This window comes from Carlito syrichta, unplaced genomic scaffold (genome assembly GCF_000164805.1).
Source record: "Carlito syrichta isolate Samal-C Ts95f unplaced genomic scaffold, Tarsius_syrichta-2.0.1 Scaffold301864, whole genome shotgun sequence".
NCBI lineage: Eukaryota > Metazoa > Chordata > Mammalia > Primates > Tarsiidae > Carlito > Carlito syrichta.
This window is the reverse complement of record NW_007245960.1, coordinates 179,436-193,562: the sequence shown is the minus strand read 5'-3', so window position 1 is coordinate 193,562 and position 14,127 is coordinate 179,436. Positions and strand designations below refer to the sequence as shown.

Below are 14,127 nucleotides of genomic sequence, written 5' to 3'. Positions count from 1 at the left end.
TGGGCTCCGGCGATCCTTCCGCCTCAGCCTTCCAAGTAGCTGGAACTACAGGCGTGCGCGACCACGCCCAGCTAATTTTTTGATTTATTGTAGAGATGAGGTCTCGCCAAGTTGCCTGGGCGGGTCTCGAACCCGCAGGCTCTGGCAATCCACACTTCGGCCTCCCCAAGTGCTGGGATTACAGGCTGAGTGACCGAGTCCAGCCAAACATTCCAATTTTAACGAAAATCATTAATTTAGAAATCTAAGAGGCTCTACTAACTCCAAGTAAGAGACACACACATTTTTTTTTTAACTTTTAAATTTAAAAATACGAAACGCGGTCAGGCTCGGTGGCTCAGCCTGTAAGCCCAGCGCTTTGAGAGGCCAAGGTGAGTGAATTGCCTGAGCCCGCAGGTTCGAGACCCACCTGGGCCACTTGGCGAGACCTCAACTCTACAATAAATCAAAAATTAGTCGGGCGCGGTAGTGCACACCTATAGTTCCGGCTACTTGGGTGAGGCGGAAGGGTCGCCGGAGCCCAGCTGGTTGAGGCTGCGGTGGCCGGGAGCGTGCCACTGCACTCCAGTCTGGGAGTCGGAGTGAGACTCCAACTCAAAAAAAAAATATATGGAACGCTTCATGTCATCCTTGCGCAGGGGCCATGTTAATCTTCTCTGTATCGTTCCAATTTTAGTATATGTGCTGCCAAAGCAAGCACAACACATACATTTTAATCAAGCTGCAAAAAGACAAAGATGAAGCCAGGCGTGGTGGCTCACACTTGTAATCCCAGCACTTGGGGATGCTGAGGCAAAAGGCTTAGCTGAACCCCAGAGTTCGAGACTAGCCTGGGCAACTTGGCAAGACTGCATCTCTACACTAAATCAAACAATTAGCTAGGCATGGTAGCATGTACCTGTAGTTCCAGCTACTTAGAAGACTGAGGTAGAAGGATTGCCTGAGCTCAGCAGGTCAAGGCTGCAATGGCTGTGAGTGTGTCACTGTGCTACAGCCTAGGCAATAGAGCGAGATGCCAACTCAAAAAAGAAAAGAAAAAAGACAAAGATGAAATATTGAAAGCAGCAAGTAAACAGACTCATCATATACAAAGGTGCCTCAATACCATTAACTGCTGATTTCTTCTTAGAAATGATAGCAGCCAGAAGGCAGTGGTATAAATATGCAAAACACTGAAAGAAAAACAGTCAAATAAGAATTCTACATTCAGCAAAACTATTATTCAAAAGTGAAAGAAAAAGGGTCAAGTGTAGTGGCTCACGCCTGTAATCCCAACAACTCAGGAAGCTGAGGAGTAAGGATCTCTTAAGGCCAGGAGTTTGAGACCAGCCTGAGCAACACAGTGAGATCCCAGCTCTAAAACAAGTTTAAAAATTGACCAGATCTGGTGGAACACACCTGTAGTCCTAGCTACTGGGGAGGCTGAGATGAGAGGATCCCTTGAGCCTAGGATTTCAAGGCTGCAATGAGCTATGATTATACCACTGCACTCTAGCCTGGGCAACAGAATGAGACCCTGTCTCTTTAAAAAATAAAAATAATAATAAAATGAAGGAAAAATGAAGACTTCCAGATTTTAAAAAAAAGGACAGAATTTGTCAAAAGTAGACCTGCCCCACAAATAAATACTAAAGGGAGACCTTCAGACTGACATTAAAGGACTCTGCACAGTAACTCAAATCCACATGAAGAAAAAAGTAGATTGGTAAAGGCAACTTAGGTAATTAACAAATACATTATAAATGCATTATTTGAGCCGGGCTTGGTGGCTCAGCCTGTAATCCCGCACCTTTGGGAGGCTGAGGTGGGTGGATTGCCTGAGCCCACGGGTTCGAGACCCACCTGGGCAGCGAGACCTCATCTCTACAATAAATCAAAAAATCAGCCGAGCGTGGTAGCGCATGCCTATAATTCCGGCTACTTGGAAGGCTGAGGCGGAAGGATCACCGGAGCCCAGCAGGTCGAGGCTGCAGTGGCCGTGAGCGGCCACTGCCCTCCAGTCTGGGCGACAGAGTGAGACTCCAACTCAAAAAATAAATAAATAAAAATAAATGTATTATTTGTAATCATTTTTATTTTTAATTTAAAAGAAAACTATACAAAGCAATAAATCTATGTTGATAGACAAACATGTATAATGTAATTTGAATAACAACAGCAAAGGGGGAAGGAACAGAGTTATATAGAGACAAAGTGTTTTTTTAATGTATTATTGAAATCAAGTTAGTATTAATCCAAACTAGATGATTATAAATTAAGATGTTACCCGCAATTCCCCAGGGCAACCACTAAGAAAATAGCTCAAAAAACATAGTAAAATCTTATACCACGTACAAAAGTTAACTCAAAATGGATAAAAGTCCTAAATGTAAGACCTAGACTGGACATGGTGGCTCATTGTAATCCTAGCACTTTGGGAGGCTGAGTCAGGAGGATTGCTTGAGCCAAGGAGGTTGAGACCAGCCTAGGTGACACAGTGAGACTTTTTCTCTACCAAAAAAAGTTAGCCAGATGTGGTGGTATGTACCTGCAGTCCCAGTTACTCAAGAGGCTGAGGTAGGAGGATCACCTTAGTACCAGAGTTAGAGGCTGTGTTGAGTCATGATCATGCCACTGCACTCCAGCCTGGGCAACAAAGTGAGAACCTATCTAAAAAAAAAAACCCAAAAAAACAAAAACAAAAAAAATTAAAACTATGCAACTCTTAGAAGGAAACTTAAGGGAAAGGTTTTATGACATTAGACTTTGCAATGATTTCTTAAAGTATGCTATCAAAAGGGCGGGCAAAGTTTGGGTACAGTGGCTCACACCTATAATCCCAGCACTTTGGGAGGCTGACGCAGGATTGCTTGAGCCCAGGAGTTCGAGATCAGCCTAGGCAACATAGCAAGACCCCATCCCTACAAAAAACCAAAAAATTAGCTTAGTGTGGTGGTGTATGTCTGATGTCCCAGCTGCTAAAGAGGCTGAGTCAGAAGGATTGCTCAACCCCAGGAGTTTAAGGCTGTGGTGAACTCTGATTGTGCCACTATACTACAGTCTAGGTGACAGAGTGAAAAAAATAGGTGAGTTGGACTTCAGCAAAATTTAAAAATGTTGTATACCAAAGGATATAGTCAACAGAGTGAAAAGCAATCCATAGAATAGGAGAGAATATTTGCAAATCATATATCTGATGAGGGATTGATATCCAAAATATATAAAGAACTATTATAACTCAACCATCAATTGAAATATAGACAAAAGATGGGCCGGGCTCATGGCTCACCCTATAATCCCAGCACTTTGGGAGGCCAAGGCAAGTGGAGTGTCTGAGCCCATGCCTCTACAATAAATAAAAATATTAGCCAGGCGTGATAGTGCACGTCTATAGTAATGGCTACCTGGAAGGCTGAGGCAGAAGGATCACTAGAGCCCAGTAGGTCAATGCTGGGGTGTCCGTCAGTATGCCACTGCACTCCAGCCTGGGCGAAAGAATGAGACTCCAACTCAAAAAAAAAAAAAAAAAGAAGAAATAAATATAGACAAAAGATGAACGTTTCACCAAAGAAAACATACAAATGGCCAATAAGAACATGAAAAGATGCTCAACATCACTAGTCACTAGGGAAATGCAAATCAATATCACAAATTTCAAACCCATTAAAATTATCATTTAAAAAAATCAGAAGCCGGGCTCGGTGGCTCAGCCTGTAATCCCGTGCCTTTGGGAGGCTGAGGTGAGTGGATTGCCTGAGCCCACGGGTTCGAGACCCGCCTGGGCAGCAGGTCTCTACAATAAATCAAAAAATCAGCCAGGCGTGGTAGCGCATGCCTGTAATTCCGGCTACTCGGAAGGCTGAGGTGGAAGGATCGGCAGAGCCCAGCAGGCGAGGCTGCCATGGCCGGGAGCGGCCACTGCACTCCAGTCTGGGTGACCACGTGAGACTCCAACTCAAAAAGAAAAAAAAAAATCAGAAAATAACAAACACTGGCTAGGATGTGGAGAAACTGGAACACTTATGCATTGCTGATGGGAATGTAAAATGGTATAGCTGCTGGGCAAAACAGTATCACAGTTCCTCAAAAACTTATGATCCAACAATTCCACTTCTTTTTTTTTCCTTTGAGTTGGAGTATCACTCTGTTGCTCAGACTTAAGTGCAGTGGCACGCTCACGGCCACTACAACCTAGACCTGCTGGGCTCAGGCGATCCTTCCACCTAAGCTTTCCAAGTAGCTTGAACTACAGGCACACGCCACCACACCCCGCTAATTTTTTGATTTATTGTACAGATGAGGTCTTGCCAAGTTGCCCAAGCTGGTCTCAAACCCTTGGGCTCAGGCAATCCTCTCACTTACGCCTCCCAATTTTTTCTTGATTTATTGTAGAGATGAGGTCTCACCATGTTGCCCAGGCTAGTTTCAAACCCCTGGGCTCAGGCAATCCTCTCTCCTCGGCCTCCCAAAGTGCTGGGATGACAGGCGTGAGCCACTGCACCCAGCCTAATTCCACTTCTAGGTATATATCCAAATAAAGGAAAAGCAGATATTTGTTGTATACCCATGTTCAGAGGTAGCGCTATTTGCAATAATCAAAAGGTAGAAGCAAGCCAGGTGCAGTGGCTCACACCTGTAATCCCAGCACTTCAGAAGGCCAAGGTGGGAGGATTGCTTGATCTCAGAGTTCGAGGCCAGGCTGGGCAACACAGTGAGATCTCATCTCCACAAGAAACAGAAAACCAGCCAGGCATGGTGGTGCATGCCTGTAGTCCCAGCTACTTGGGAGGCTGAGGCAGGAGGATCACTTGAAACTGGGAGGTTGAGGGTACAAGTGAGCTATGATGGCACCACTGCACTCCAGCCTGGGCAACAGAGAAACAACCTGTCACTAAAAAGAAAAAAAAAGGAAAAGAAACAAAAAGTCTTCCCCTGATCAGTGGTGGATGAAAGAAGAGGAGGTCAACAGGAGAAAATAATTACAAAGGGGCACAGAGAAACTTTTGAGAATGATTGATATGTGTTATTTTTATTGTAGTAATGATTTTTTGGGTGTAGACTTGAGTCAAAGTTTGTCAAACTGTACAATTAACCCTTTGCATTTGCATGTCCCATCTGAGAGACATCATAAATCTAGGAATCCACTTGGATGTCTCCTCTCAGGAGACATAGAGATTGCTGGTGATTATACAAGACAAGCTTAGGCAGGCACAAATTTTTCAAAATGTATGTTTCCTTGAAGTTATCCATTCAAATTACACAGAAAAGCAAATAAAGAGATGGAGTATATACTGAGATATGATCAATCAGTTGAGAAGTGGTTTCTAGGAATCACGAGTGCGTTCTTCCACATCTTCTCCAAACAACAGACTAGACAATAAATTACATATTATTAATGTGAGAGGAAGGATACAAGACTGCATAGTCTCCTCAAATAGAAGAACATCAGATGGAAGACATCAAACAAATTACCACTGCACAACATATATAAATGAATCTGCAATGCATGTTGGTGACTGTTTCACATATTAATCACATATTAGAAAAATATAAGATATAAAATTTTGATTTTCTCGTAATAAATAAGTTCCTCAATCTTCAAAACACCATTATAAGCCAAATATCATTACAATGAAATAATTGGTTCCAACACTATACTACTCAATATGAAGTGATTCATTTTTCACTATTTCGTAAAAAAGTGCAGTCCAGTTTCTGGTAGGTGATCTTTGAGATGTCTCCGAGTGCACAGTGTTAAATAAGTACGATTTATTGTATGTGAATTATTCCTCAATTAAAAAAAAAAACTAAATTAGAAACAAACAGAGTAAATGGAACAAAATACCCTTTAAAAATAAATCCTCTCTTGCTTACAATACTTCGAAGGCTCCCCTTTGCCTTCAGGATAAGTCTCTGCCTCCTCTCTTGCCACTTCCCATTAGTGTCCCTGGATCCAGTCATACAGATGTACTTACAGTTCATTGATGGTCTAGCAGTATTAGAACAAACTAATTTGGCCGGACTCAGTGGCTCAGCCTGTAATCCCAGCACTTTGGGAGGCCGAGGTGAGTGGATTGCCTGAGCCCGCGGGTTCGAGACCCACCTGGGCAACTTGACGAGACCTCATCTCTACAACAAATCAAAAATTAGCCGGGCGTGGTGGCACGCACCTGTAGTTCCAGCTACTTGGAAGGCTGAGGCGGAAGGATCGCCGGAGCCCAGTAGGTCGAGGCTGCGGTGGCCGGGAGCGGCATTGCACTCCAGTCTAGGTGACAGAGTGAGACTCCAACTAAAAAAAAAAAAAAAAAAGAATAAACTAATTTTTCTCCTCTATGCCCTTTCCCCCATGCTCTAATGCTCTCTCACTTTAAGCATCTCTCCCTTGTTTTCAAGTACCTACTTATTTTGCTTCTTCTTTTTTTTTTTTGAGTTGAGTCTCACTCTGTCGCCCAGCCTGGAGTGCAGTGGCACGCTCCCAGCCACCGCAGCCTCGACCTGCTGGGCTCCGGCAATCCTTCCGCCTTAGTCTTCCAAGTAACTGGAACTACAGGCGTGCGCTACCTTGCCCGGTTAATTTTTTTTTTTTTTACTTATTGTAGAGATGAGTTCTCGCCAAGTTGCCCAGGTGGGTCTCAAACTCTCGGGCTCAGGCAATTCACTCACCTCGGCCTCCCGGGACGTGGGATTACAGGCTGAGCCACCGAGCCCGGCTCCTATTTTGCTTCTGTCACAGCATGTTAAGTATTGTCCTAATAGCTTTATTTTCTATCTATTAGATTAGAAACTTGAGAATAAGATTTACTTTTTTTTTTTTTTTTTGAGTTGGAGTCTCACTCTGACACCCAGACTGGAGTGCAGTGGCTGCTCCCGGCCACCGCAGCCTCAACCTGCTGGGCTCCGGCGATCCTTCTGCCTCAGCCTTCCAAGTGGCCGGAAAGGATTTACTTTTTTCATGCTCAGTGTCTTGCATAGGTCCTAGAAGGTAGTAAGTAAGTACTCAGATAGTTGCTAAATTAAAAACAATAGGGAAAAAAATATTTAAACACGTCAAACGCTTCTCTGATCAACCCTAGTCACCTTACTAATTAAGAAAATCTGAGGACCGAGCATGGTGGCTCATGCCTGTAATACCAGCACTTTGGGAGGCTGAGGTGGGAAGATCACTTGAGGCCAGGAGTTCGAAACCAGCCTGGACAGCAAAGCAAAACCTTGTCTCTACAAGAAATAGAAAAATTAGCCAGGTGTGGTGGCACATGCCTATAGTCCCAGCTACTCGGGAGGCTGAGGCAGGAGGATCACTTGAGCCCAGGAGTTCAAGGCTGCGGTGAGCTGTGATTATGCCACTGCACTCCAGCCTGGGTGACAAAGTGAGACCCTGTCTGAAAAAAAGAAAGAAAGAAAATCTGAGGCTCAGAGAAGTTAGATGACTTGCTCAAGGTCACAGCCATAGTAAGTAGTGAAGCGAAGTTTTCAACCAAGGCTCCCTAGCCTCCTAGACAGGCACATTTTCCTGTATTTTTGAGCTCCCCACAAAACGTTTTTTCAGAGTAGATGATCAATAAACATCTACTACTTTCATGTTTACCTTCACTTTCACCTAGACCTAAGGGAGTTTCTGTTGCTTTACCACACATTACATTAAAACATCTGAAAAGACTTCAGGAACCAGGTTCGGTGGCTCAGCCTGTAATCCCAGCGCTTTGGGAAGCCAAAGTGAGTGGATTACCTGAGCCCACGGGTTCAAGACCCGCCTGGGCAACTTGGTGAGATCTCACCTCTACAATAAATCAAAAATTAGCTGGGCGTGGTAGTGCACGCCTGTAGTTCCAGCTACTTGGAAGGCTGAGGCGGAAGGATTGCTGGAGCCCAGCAGGTCGAGGCTGCGGTGGCCGGAAGCAGCCACTGCACTCCAGTCTGGGTGACAGAGTGAGACTCCAACTCAAAAAAAAAAAAAGAAAAGACTTCAGGAAATCACAGTATAAAATGAAAGTGATTTTCCTTATCTAAACTTGCTTTGTACCAAAAAAGATAAATAGAAAAGATAAACACACAAAAAAAAAAAAAAGAAGAAGAAGATCCAACTAATAGAAGACAAATGGAGAGGTAGTTTCTACGGATGCTACCACCTAAAAAGAAATGAATCTACAACAGTTAACATGTTAAGGGCAAGAATATTTAAGATAGCTGGGGCAGCCACTAACTTCCAAAGCAAAGTTCACTTCAGGTCTCTAGCCCAGTAAATTTTTCGTCTTTTTTCTCAAATATCCATCTTAAAAAGTAAATAATTCAGAATATCCCCACTGCCAACTTCCCAGCAGTCCTCAGATCTGAATCAATTTCAATTTCTGCCCTGGAATCAACAATTACTTCACCAAGCAAATATTTCTGGGTTATAGGGACTACTCTTTGAACAAATATTTTTTGAGCAGCAAGTGAGGGTACTACACTTTGCTAGGCTGGCAAGGAATACAAGAAGTAAAACTGTAATCTTTGTAAGCCATATATAAAAAGATTAAATACACACACATACACACACACAAACACACACGTGTAAAATAACTCAAAAGATGCCTAGAGGCAGGAATAGGCCGTGACTGCTATGAAAAACAATGTCCATTATCCAGTTTTTTAATGACTTGCTAAAATTATAAACTCTCCCATCCCTCCATGATTAGAGTCTTAGTTCTGTATCCTCCTAATCTTTTTTCTGCTGCTACTCTCTTTCTCCTTTAATTCCCAGAGAAGAGTATGCTAGAAGAACCGGAAGTGAATCTCAAGAGACGCAGCTGTTTCACACATGGGTGCTAAAGAATCTAGCAGTCCATCCTTACTTCATTCATTCATTCAACAAATAATTACTGAACACCTATGATGTGCCAAACATTGTGCTAGGAAAAGAGAAAACGGCAGACGGATATATAGCCCAGATGAGGTTAGATTATATATCCAATTATCGTGCAGCCTTCAGTCTAATAATGTGTATTTCACTTAACTGTACAGTTGAGAATTGACTTATCTCTAAAACAAACCCAGAGGACGTCATAATCCAAAGGGACTGCAGGAAATAAATATCCTCGTTTTTCATGGGGACACTGAAGCCCCAAAGTGACTTGCTCAAGGCACACTGTGCATCAGTGACAGACAGGGACTAGAACCCAGGTCTCCCAAAACTCCAATCAGTATCCCAGGTGCTACTCTCCCTGAGGGGAAACAGGTGGTGACAGAAGAATAGCAAATCCCATCAAATAAAGGTCAGGTGTCACTCTCCCCTTCCTCGAAAGTGGGGGAAGCCAACACCAAAACCGGGGTCGGGAGAGCCGGGAAGCTGCCGTTTCCCCACAGAAAGGCAGCCGCGCAGGCTAGCTACGAAACAGGCTCCCCGCCCGCAATTCCTTCCAGCTCCTCTCCCCGCCGCCCTCTCGGACTCCGACCCGGGACGCGGCCGGCGACCACACCAAAAGACTCCTTCACTCACAAGGACTCGCACCAGCAACGCCATGATCCTCAATAACCACTTCCGGGTGGAGAATGGGCTTCCGGAGTTCTCGCCGCCACCACCGTTCACAGCGTTGTCCTTCGACCGGCGGGAGCCGGCAAGGACGGCGCAGGCGCACAGAGGCCGTCGCGCGCGCGCGCGCGCGCGCGCGCACGCGCTCCTTCTGCCCTGAGCGGGGCGGCTGTGCGCGGGAGCTGACCGCCCGGTGTGTCTCGTCGCTCCCGCACGTCTCAGTGGCTCGCATCCCCCCCCACGCCCGCCTCTATGACTCGTAGCGACGGGACTTTCATATCCCTCTCCTTATTCTCCACCTCGTCAGCCTCACTTCTCTGCCCTCCTGCCGAGATTCCACCCCCACGAGGATCCCTTCCTTTTCAGTGCAGGTTTGAAAGAACAGGCTCTTGGAGCATCCCAATGCTTAAAAAGCGCCTGAGGAGGAGCTGAGACACGAGGAACCCAGGAGACCGCAGGGTCCTGAAATCTTGGGCAGAAGGCGGTCACATGCCGACCTGAAGCCTGTTAAAGAAAGGAACCCTTGGGTTTTGTGGCCGGTTGGTTGTTTAATGGGAACATCTTTGAATGTTAATAGAAAATGATTAGTAAAGATAAGATTACAAGCCGGGCTCGGTGGCTCAGACCGTAATCCCGCGCCTTGGGAGGCTGAGGTGAGCGGATGGCCTGAGCCCGCGGGTTCGAGACCCATCTGGGCAACTTGGTGAGACCTCATCTCTACGACAAATCAAAACATCAGCCGGGCGTGGTCGCGCGCGCCTGTAGTTCCGGCCACTCGGAAGGCTGAGGCGGAAGGATCGCCGGAGCCCAGCACGCGAGGCTGCGGTGGCCGGGAGCGGCCCCTGCACTCCAGTCTGGGCGACACAGTGAGACTCCAGCTCAAAAAAAGAAAAAAAAGATAAGGAGACAATAAAAGATGCAAGGAGTTTCTCGAGGAAGTGGCAGAGAGTGGCCTTGGCAGAGGACTGGATCTTCTTCCCAGCATCCCAAGACAAGTGGGGAAGATGCCGGTGCTCCAAAGGCTGATGAGCAGAAGGCAGGATGCTGAAGGGCGTCCTTTCTCTTTGCTCAGTCGGCGAAGACTGAGTCTTCCCTGTGTGCTGGACACACAGATATGGATAGTGGCTTCTTCATGGCGCTGTCAGATGAGCGGGGAAAGCGTAGAAGAGCGTAGAAAACCAGCAAAAAAATGCAAGACTGGAGAACAGGCGGTGACGTGTGGGATGAGATTTTAGTAAAGGGTGAGAAAGGGCCAAGGGGCGGTGACTTCACTCATGCTCCTTAAAATTTAAACTTAGCCGGGTTCGGTGGCTCAGCCTGTCATCCCGCGCCCATGGGAGGCGGAGGTGAGTGGATGGCCTGAGCCCGCGGGTTCGAGACCCGCCTGGGCAGCGAGACCTCATCTCTACAATAAGTCAAAAAATCAACCGGGCATGGTAGCGCATGCCTGTAGTTCCGGCTACTCGGAAGGCTGAGATGGAAGGATCGCCGGAGCCCAGCAGGTCGAGGCTGCGGTGGCCGGGAGCGGCCACTGCACTCCAGTCTGGGCGACAGAGTGAGACTCCGACTCAAAAAAAAACAAAACAAAAATTAAACTTATCTTTACTCATTGAAAAAATTGTATATATTATGTACAAAATGATGTTTTGAAATATGTGTACATTGTGGAATAACGAAGCCAGGCTAATATATGCATTACCTCACATCGATGTCATTTTTTGTGGTGAGAACACTTAAAATCGACTCTGTAAGTGATTTTCTTTCTTTTCTTTTTTTTTGAGTTGGAGTCTCACTCTGTCGCCCAGACTGGAGTGCAGTGGCCGCTCCCGGCCACCGCAGCCTCGACCTGCTGGGCTCCGGCGATCCTTCCGCCTCAGCCTTCCGAGGAGCCGGAACTACAGGCGCGCGCCACCACGCCGGGCTCATTTTGATTTATTGTAGAGATGAGGTCTCGCCAAGTTGCCCGGGCAGGTCTCGAACCCTCGGGCTCAGGCCATCCACTCACCTCAGCCTCCCAAAGGCGCGGGATTACAGGCTGAGCCACCGAGCCCGGTTTGTAAGTGATTTTCAAGTACACAGTACATTATTGTTAACTGTTGTTGTGCAATAGATCTCTTGAATTTATTTCTAAAGTGCTGGGATTATAGGCATAAGCCACCGAGCCCTGGCCACTTTATTTCTTCTAACTGAAATTTCGTATCCTTTGACCAACATCTCACCAACCCCCAGTAACCTGCATTCTATTCTCTCTATTTATTTTTTTAAATTATTATTATAAAGATGTGAGGTACAACTCATGATTGGGCACACAAGTGGACATTGTACAGGTAAAGATTGGGCCTCTCTTTGGTTCCCACTTTGCCAGGTTTGAGATCACATACCTTTATTGATGTTATGTGCCCCCAACCCCACCCCCACTGTCACCCTGGCAGTATCCCACTGCTGCCAATTCCTTTCTTGTAGTCTTATGGTAAATGTTCAGGGTCTGCTTATGAGTGAGAATATGTGGTACTCAGTTGTTTGTTTCTGTGATAGATCGCTGAGTATTATAGACTCTAAATCCATCCAAGTTGCTGCAAAGTCCATATGTTTGTCCTTTATGACTGTGTAATATTCCATCATGTATATGTACCACCTTTTTTTGTACAGTTCAGTTTCAGTGGGCAGCATGGTTGGTCCCAGGTTTTTGCTATTGTGCATAGTGCTGCAATAAACATGTGTATACAGGTATCTTTTTTGTAGAATGATTTGGGATCCCATTCTATTCTCTACTTCTATGAGTTCAACTTTTTTAGATTCCACTTATAAGTGAAATCATGTGGTATTTATCTTTCCATGCCTGACTCATTTCACTTAACATAATGTCCCCCAGGTTCATCCATGTTGTCACAGATGTAAGAATTTCCTTCTTTTTCAAGACTGAATAGTATTCCATTATGCATATAAACCACATTCTCTTTATTCATTCATCCATTAATGGATACTTGGGTTGATTCCATATCTTAGCTATTGTGAATAATGCTGCAATGAGCATGAAGGTGCAGATTACCTCTTCAACATACTGATTTCATTTCTTTTGAATATATACCCAGTAGTGAGAGAGATTGTTGGATCATACAGTCATTCTTTTAAAGGAAATTCCATACTGTTTTCCATAATGGCTGAAGTATGCAAATGCTCTATTTTCTCCACATCCTTACCAACACTTGTTATAATAGACATTCCAGGCCAGGAGCAGTGGTTCACACCTGTAATCTCAGCACTTTGGGAGGTTGAGACAGGAGGATTGCTTGGGCCCAGGAATTCAAAACCAGCCTGGGCGACATAGTGAGACTTGATCTCCACAAAAAATTTAAAAACTTAGTTGGGTACAGTGGCACATGCCTATAATCCCAGTTACTCAAGAGGCTAAGGTGAAATGAACACCTGAGCCTAGGAAGTCAAGGCTGCAGTGAGCCATGAGCCTGCCACTGCACTCCAGTCTGGGCGACAAAGTGAGAGTCTGACCAAAAAAAAAAAAAAAAGAAAGAAAGAAAGAAAGAGCCGGGCTCGGTGGCTCAGCCTGTAATCCTGCACCTTTGGGAGGTTGAGGTGAGTGGATTGCCTGAGCCCGCGGGTTCAAGACCCACCCAGGCAACTTGGCGAGACCTCATTTCTACAATAAATCAAAAATTAGCCGGACGTGGTAGCGCGCACCTGTAGTTCCAGCTACTTGGAAGGCTGAGGCAGAAGGATCGCCGGAGCCCAGCAGATCGAGGCTGCGGTGGCCGGGAGCGGCCACTGCACTCCAGTCTGGGCGACAGAGTGAGACTCCAACTCAAAAAAAAAGAAAGAAAGAAAGCAAGCAAGCTATTCTAACAGGTGTGAGGTGGTATCCCATTGTGGCTTTAATTTTATTTCCCTAGTGATTAATGATGTTGAGCATTTTTTTCTATTGGCTATGTGTGTCTTCTTTTGAGAAAGGTCTATTCAGATCCTTTGCCCATTTTTCAATCAGATTACTGTATATATTTTCGTGCAATTGAGTTATTTGCATTCCTTATATATTTTGGATATTAACCCCTTATCATATGAATGGTTTGCAAATATTTTCTCCCATTCCAAAGGCTCTGTCGATTGTTTCCTTTGCTGTCCAGAAGCTTTTTAGCTTGACGTAATCCCATTTGTCTATTTTTGCTTTTGTTGCCTATGCTTTTGGGGTCATGTTCAAAAACAATAATTTACCAGACCAATGTCACAGACAACTTTTTCTGTTTTCTTCTAGTAGTTTTATAATTTTAAATCTTACATGTTTAAATCTTTAGTGTATTTTGAGTAGTTTTTTTTAATATGCTGTAAGATAAGGATCAATTTCATCCTTCTGCATGTAGATATCCCATTGACCCAGCACTGTTTATTGAAGAGACTTTCCTTTCCCCATCTTGTGTTCTTTGCACCTTTGTCAAAAATTAATTGATCACAAATACATAGATTTACTTATGGATTCTCTATTTTGCTCCATTGGTCCATGTGTCTGTATATACACTAATCTTATCAGTAAATTTGGGGGCATGGGAAGGGAAAGAAGATTCCAGGACAAGAGTCCTGAGGTGAGAAAGAAGAGTCCATATTTCAAGAATTCAGAGAAGACCAGTATGGTC

General features: G+C 44.9%; 1 protein-coding gene across 3 annotated transcripts in view; it reads right to left on the bottom strand.

Moving 5' to 3' along the window:
- The window catches only part of LOC103257779 (ubiquinol-cytochrome-c reductase complex assembly factor 1-like), a 50,088-nt gene extending 40,570 nt beyond the window's left edge, over positions 1 to 9,518 (bottom strand). Inside the window, exon 1 of one of the 3 annotated variants that reach the window (XM_008055480.1) lies at positions 9,455 to 9,518. In XM_008055480.1, the coding sequence (XP_008053671.1) occupies positions 9,455 to 9,478 (24 nt within the window). In that variant the 5' untranslated portion in view covers positions 9,479 to 9,518. The remainder of the gene's footprint in view (positions 1 to 9,454) is intronic. The other 2 variants (XM_021711099.1, XM_021711100.1) reach the window with 2 other exon arrangements.
- Between the last annotated feature and the right edge of the window lie 4,609 nt (positions 9,519 to 14,127).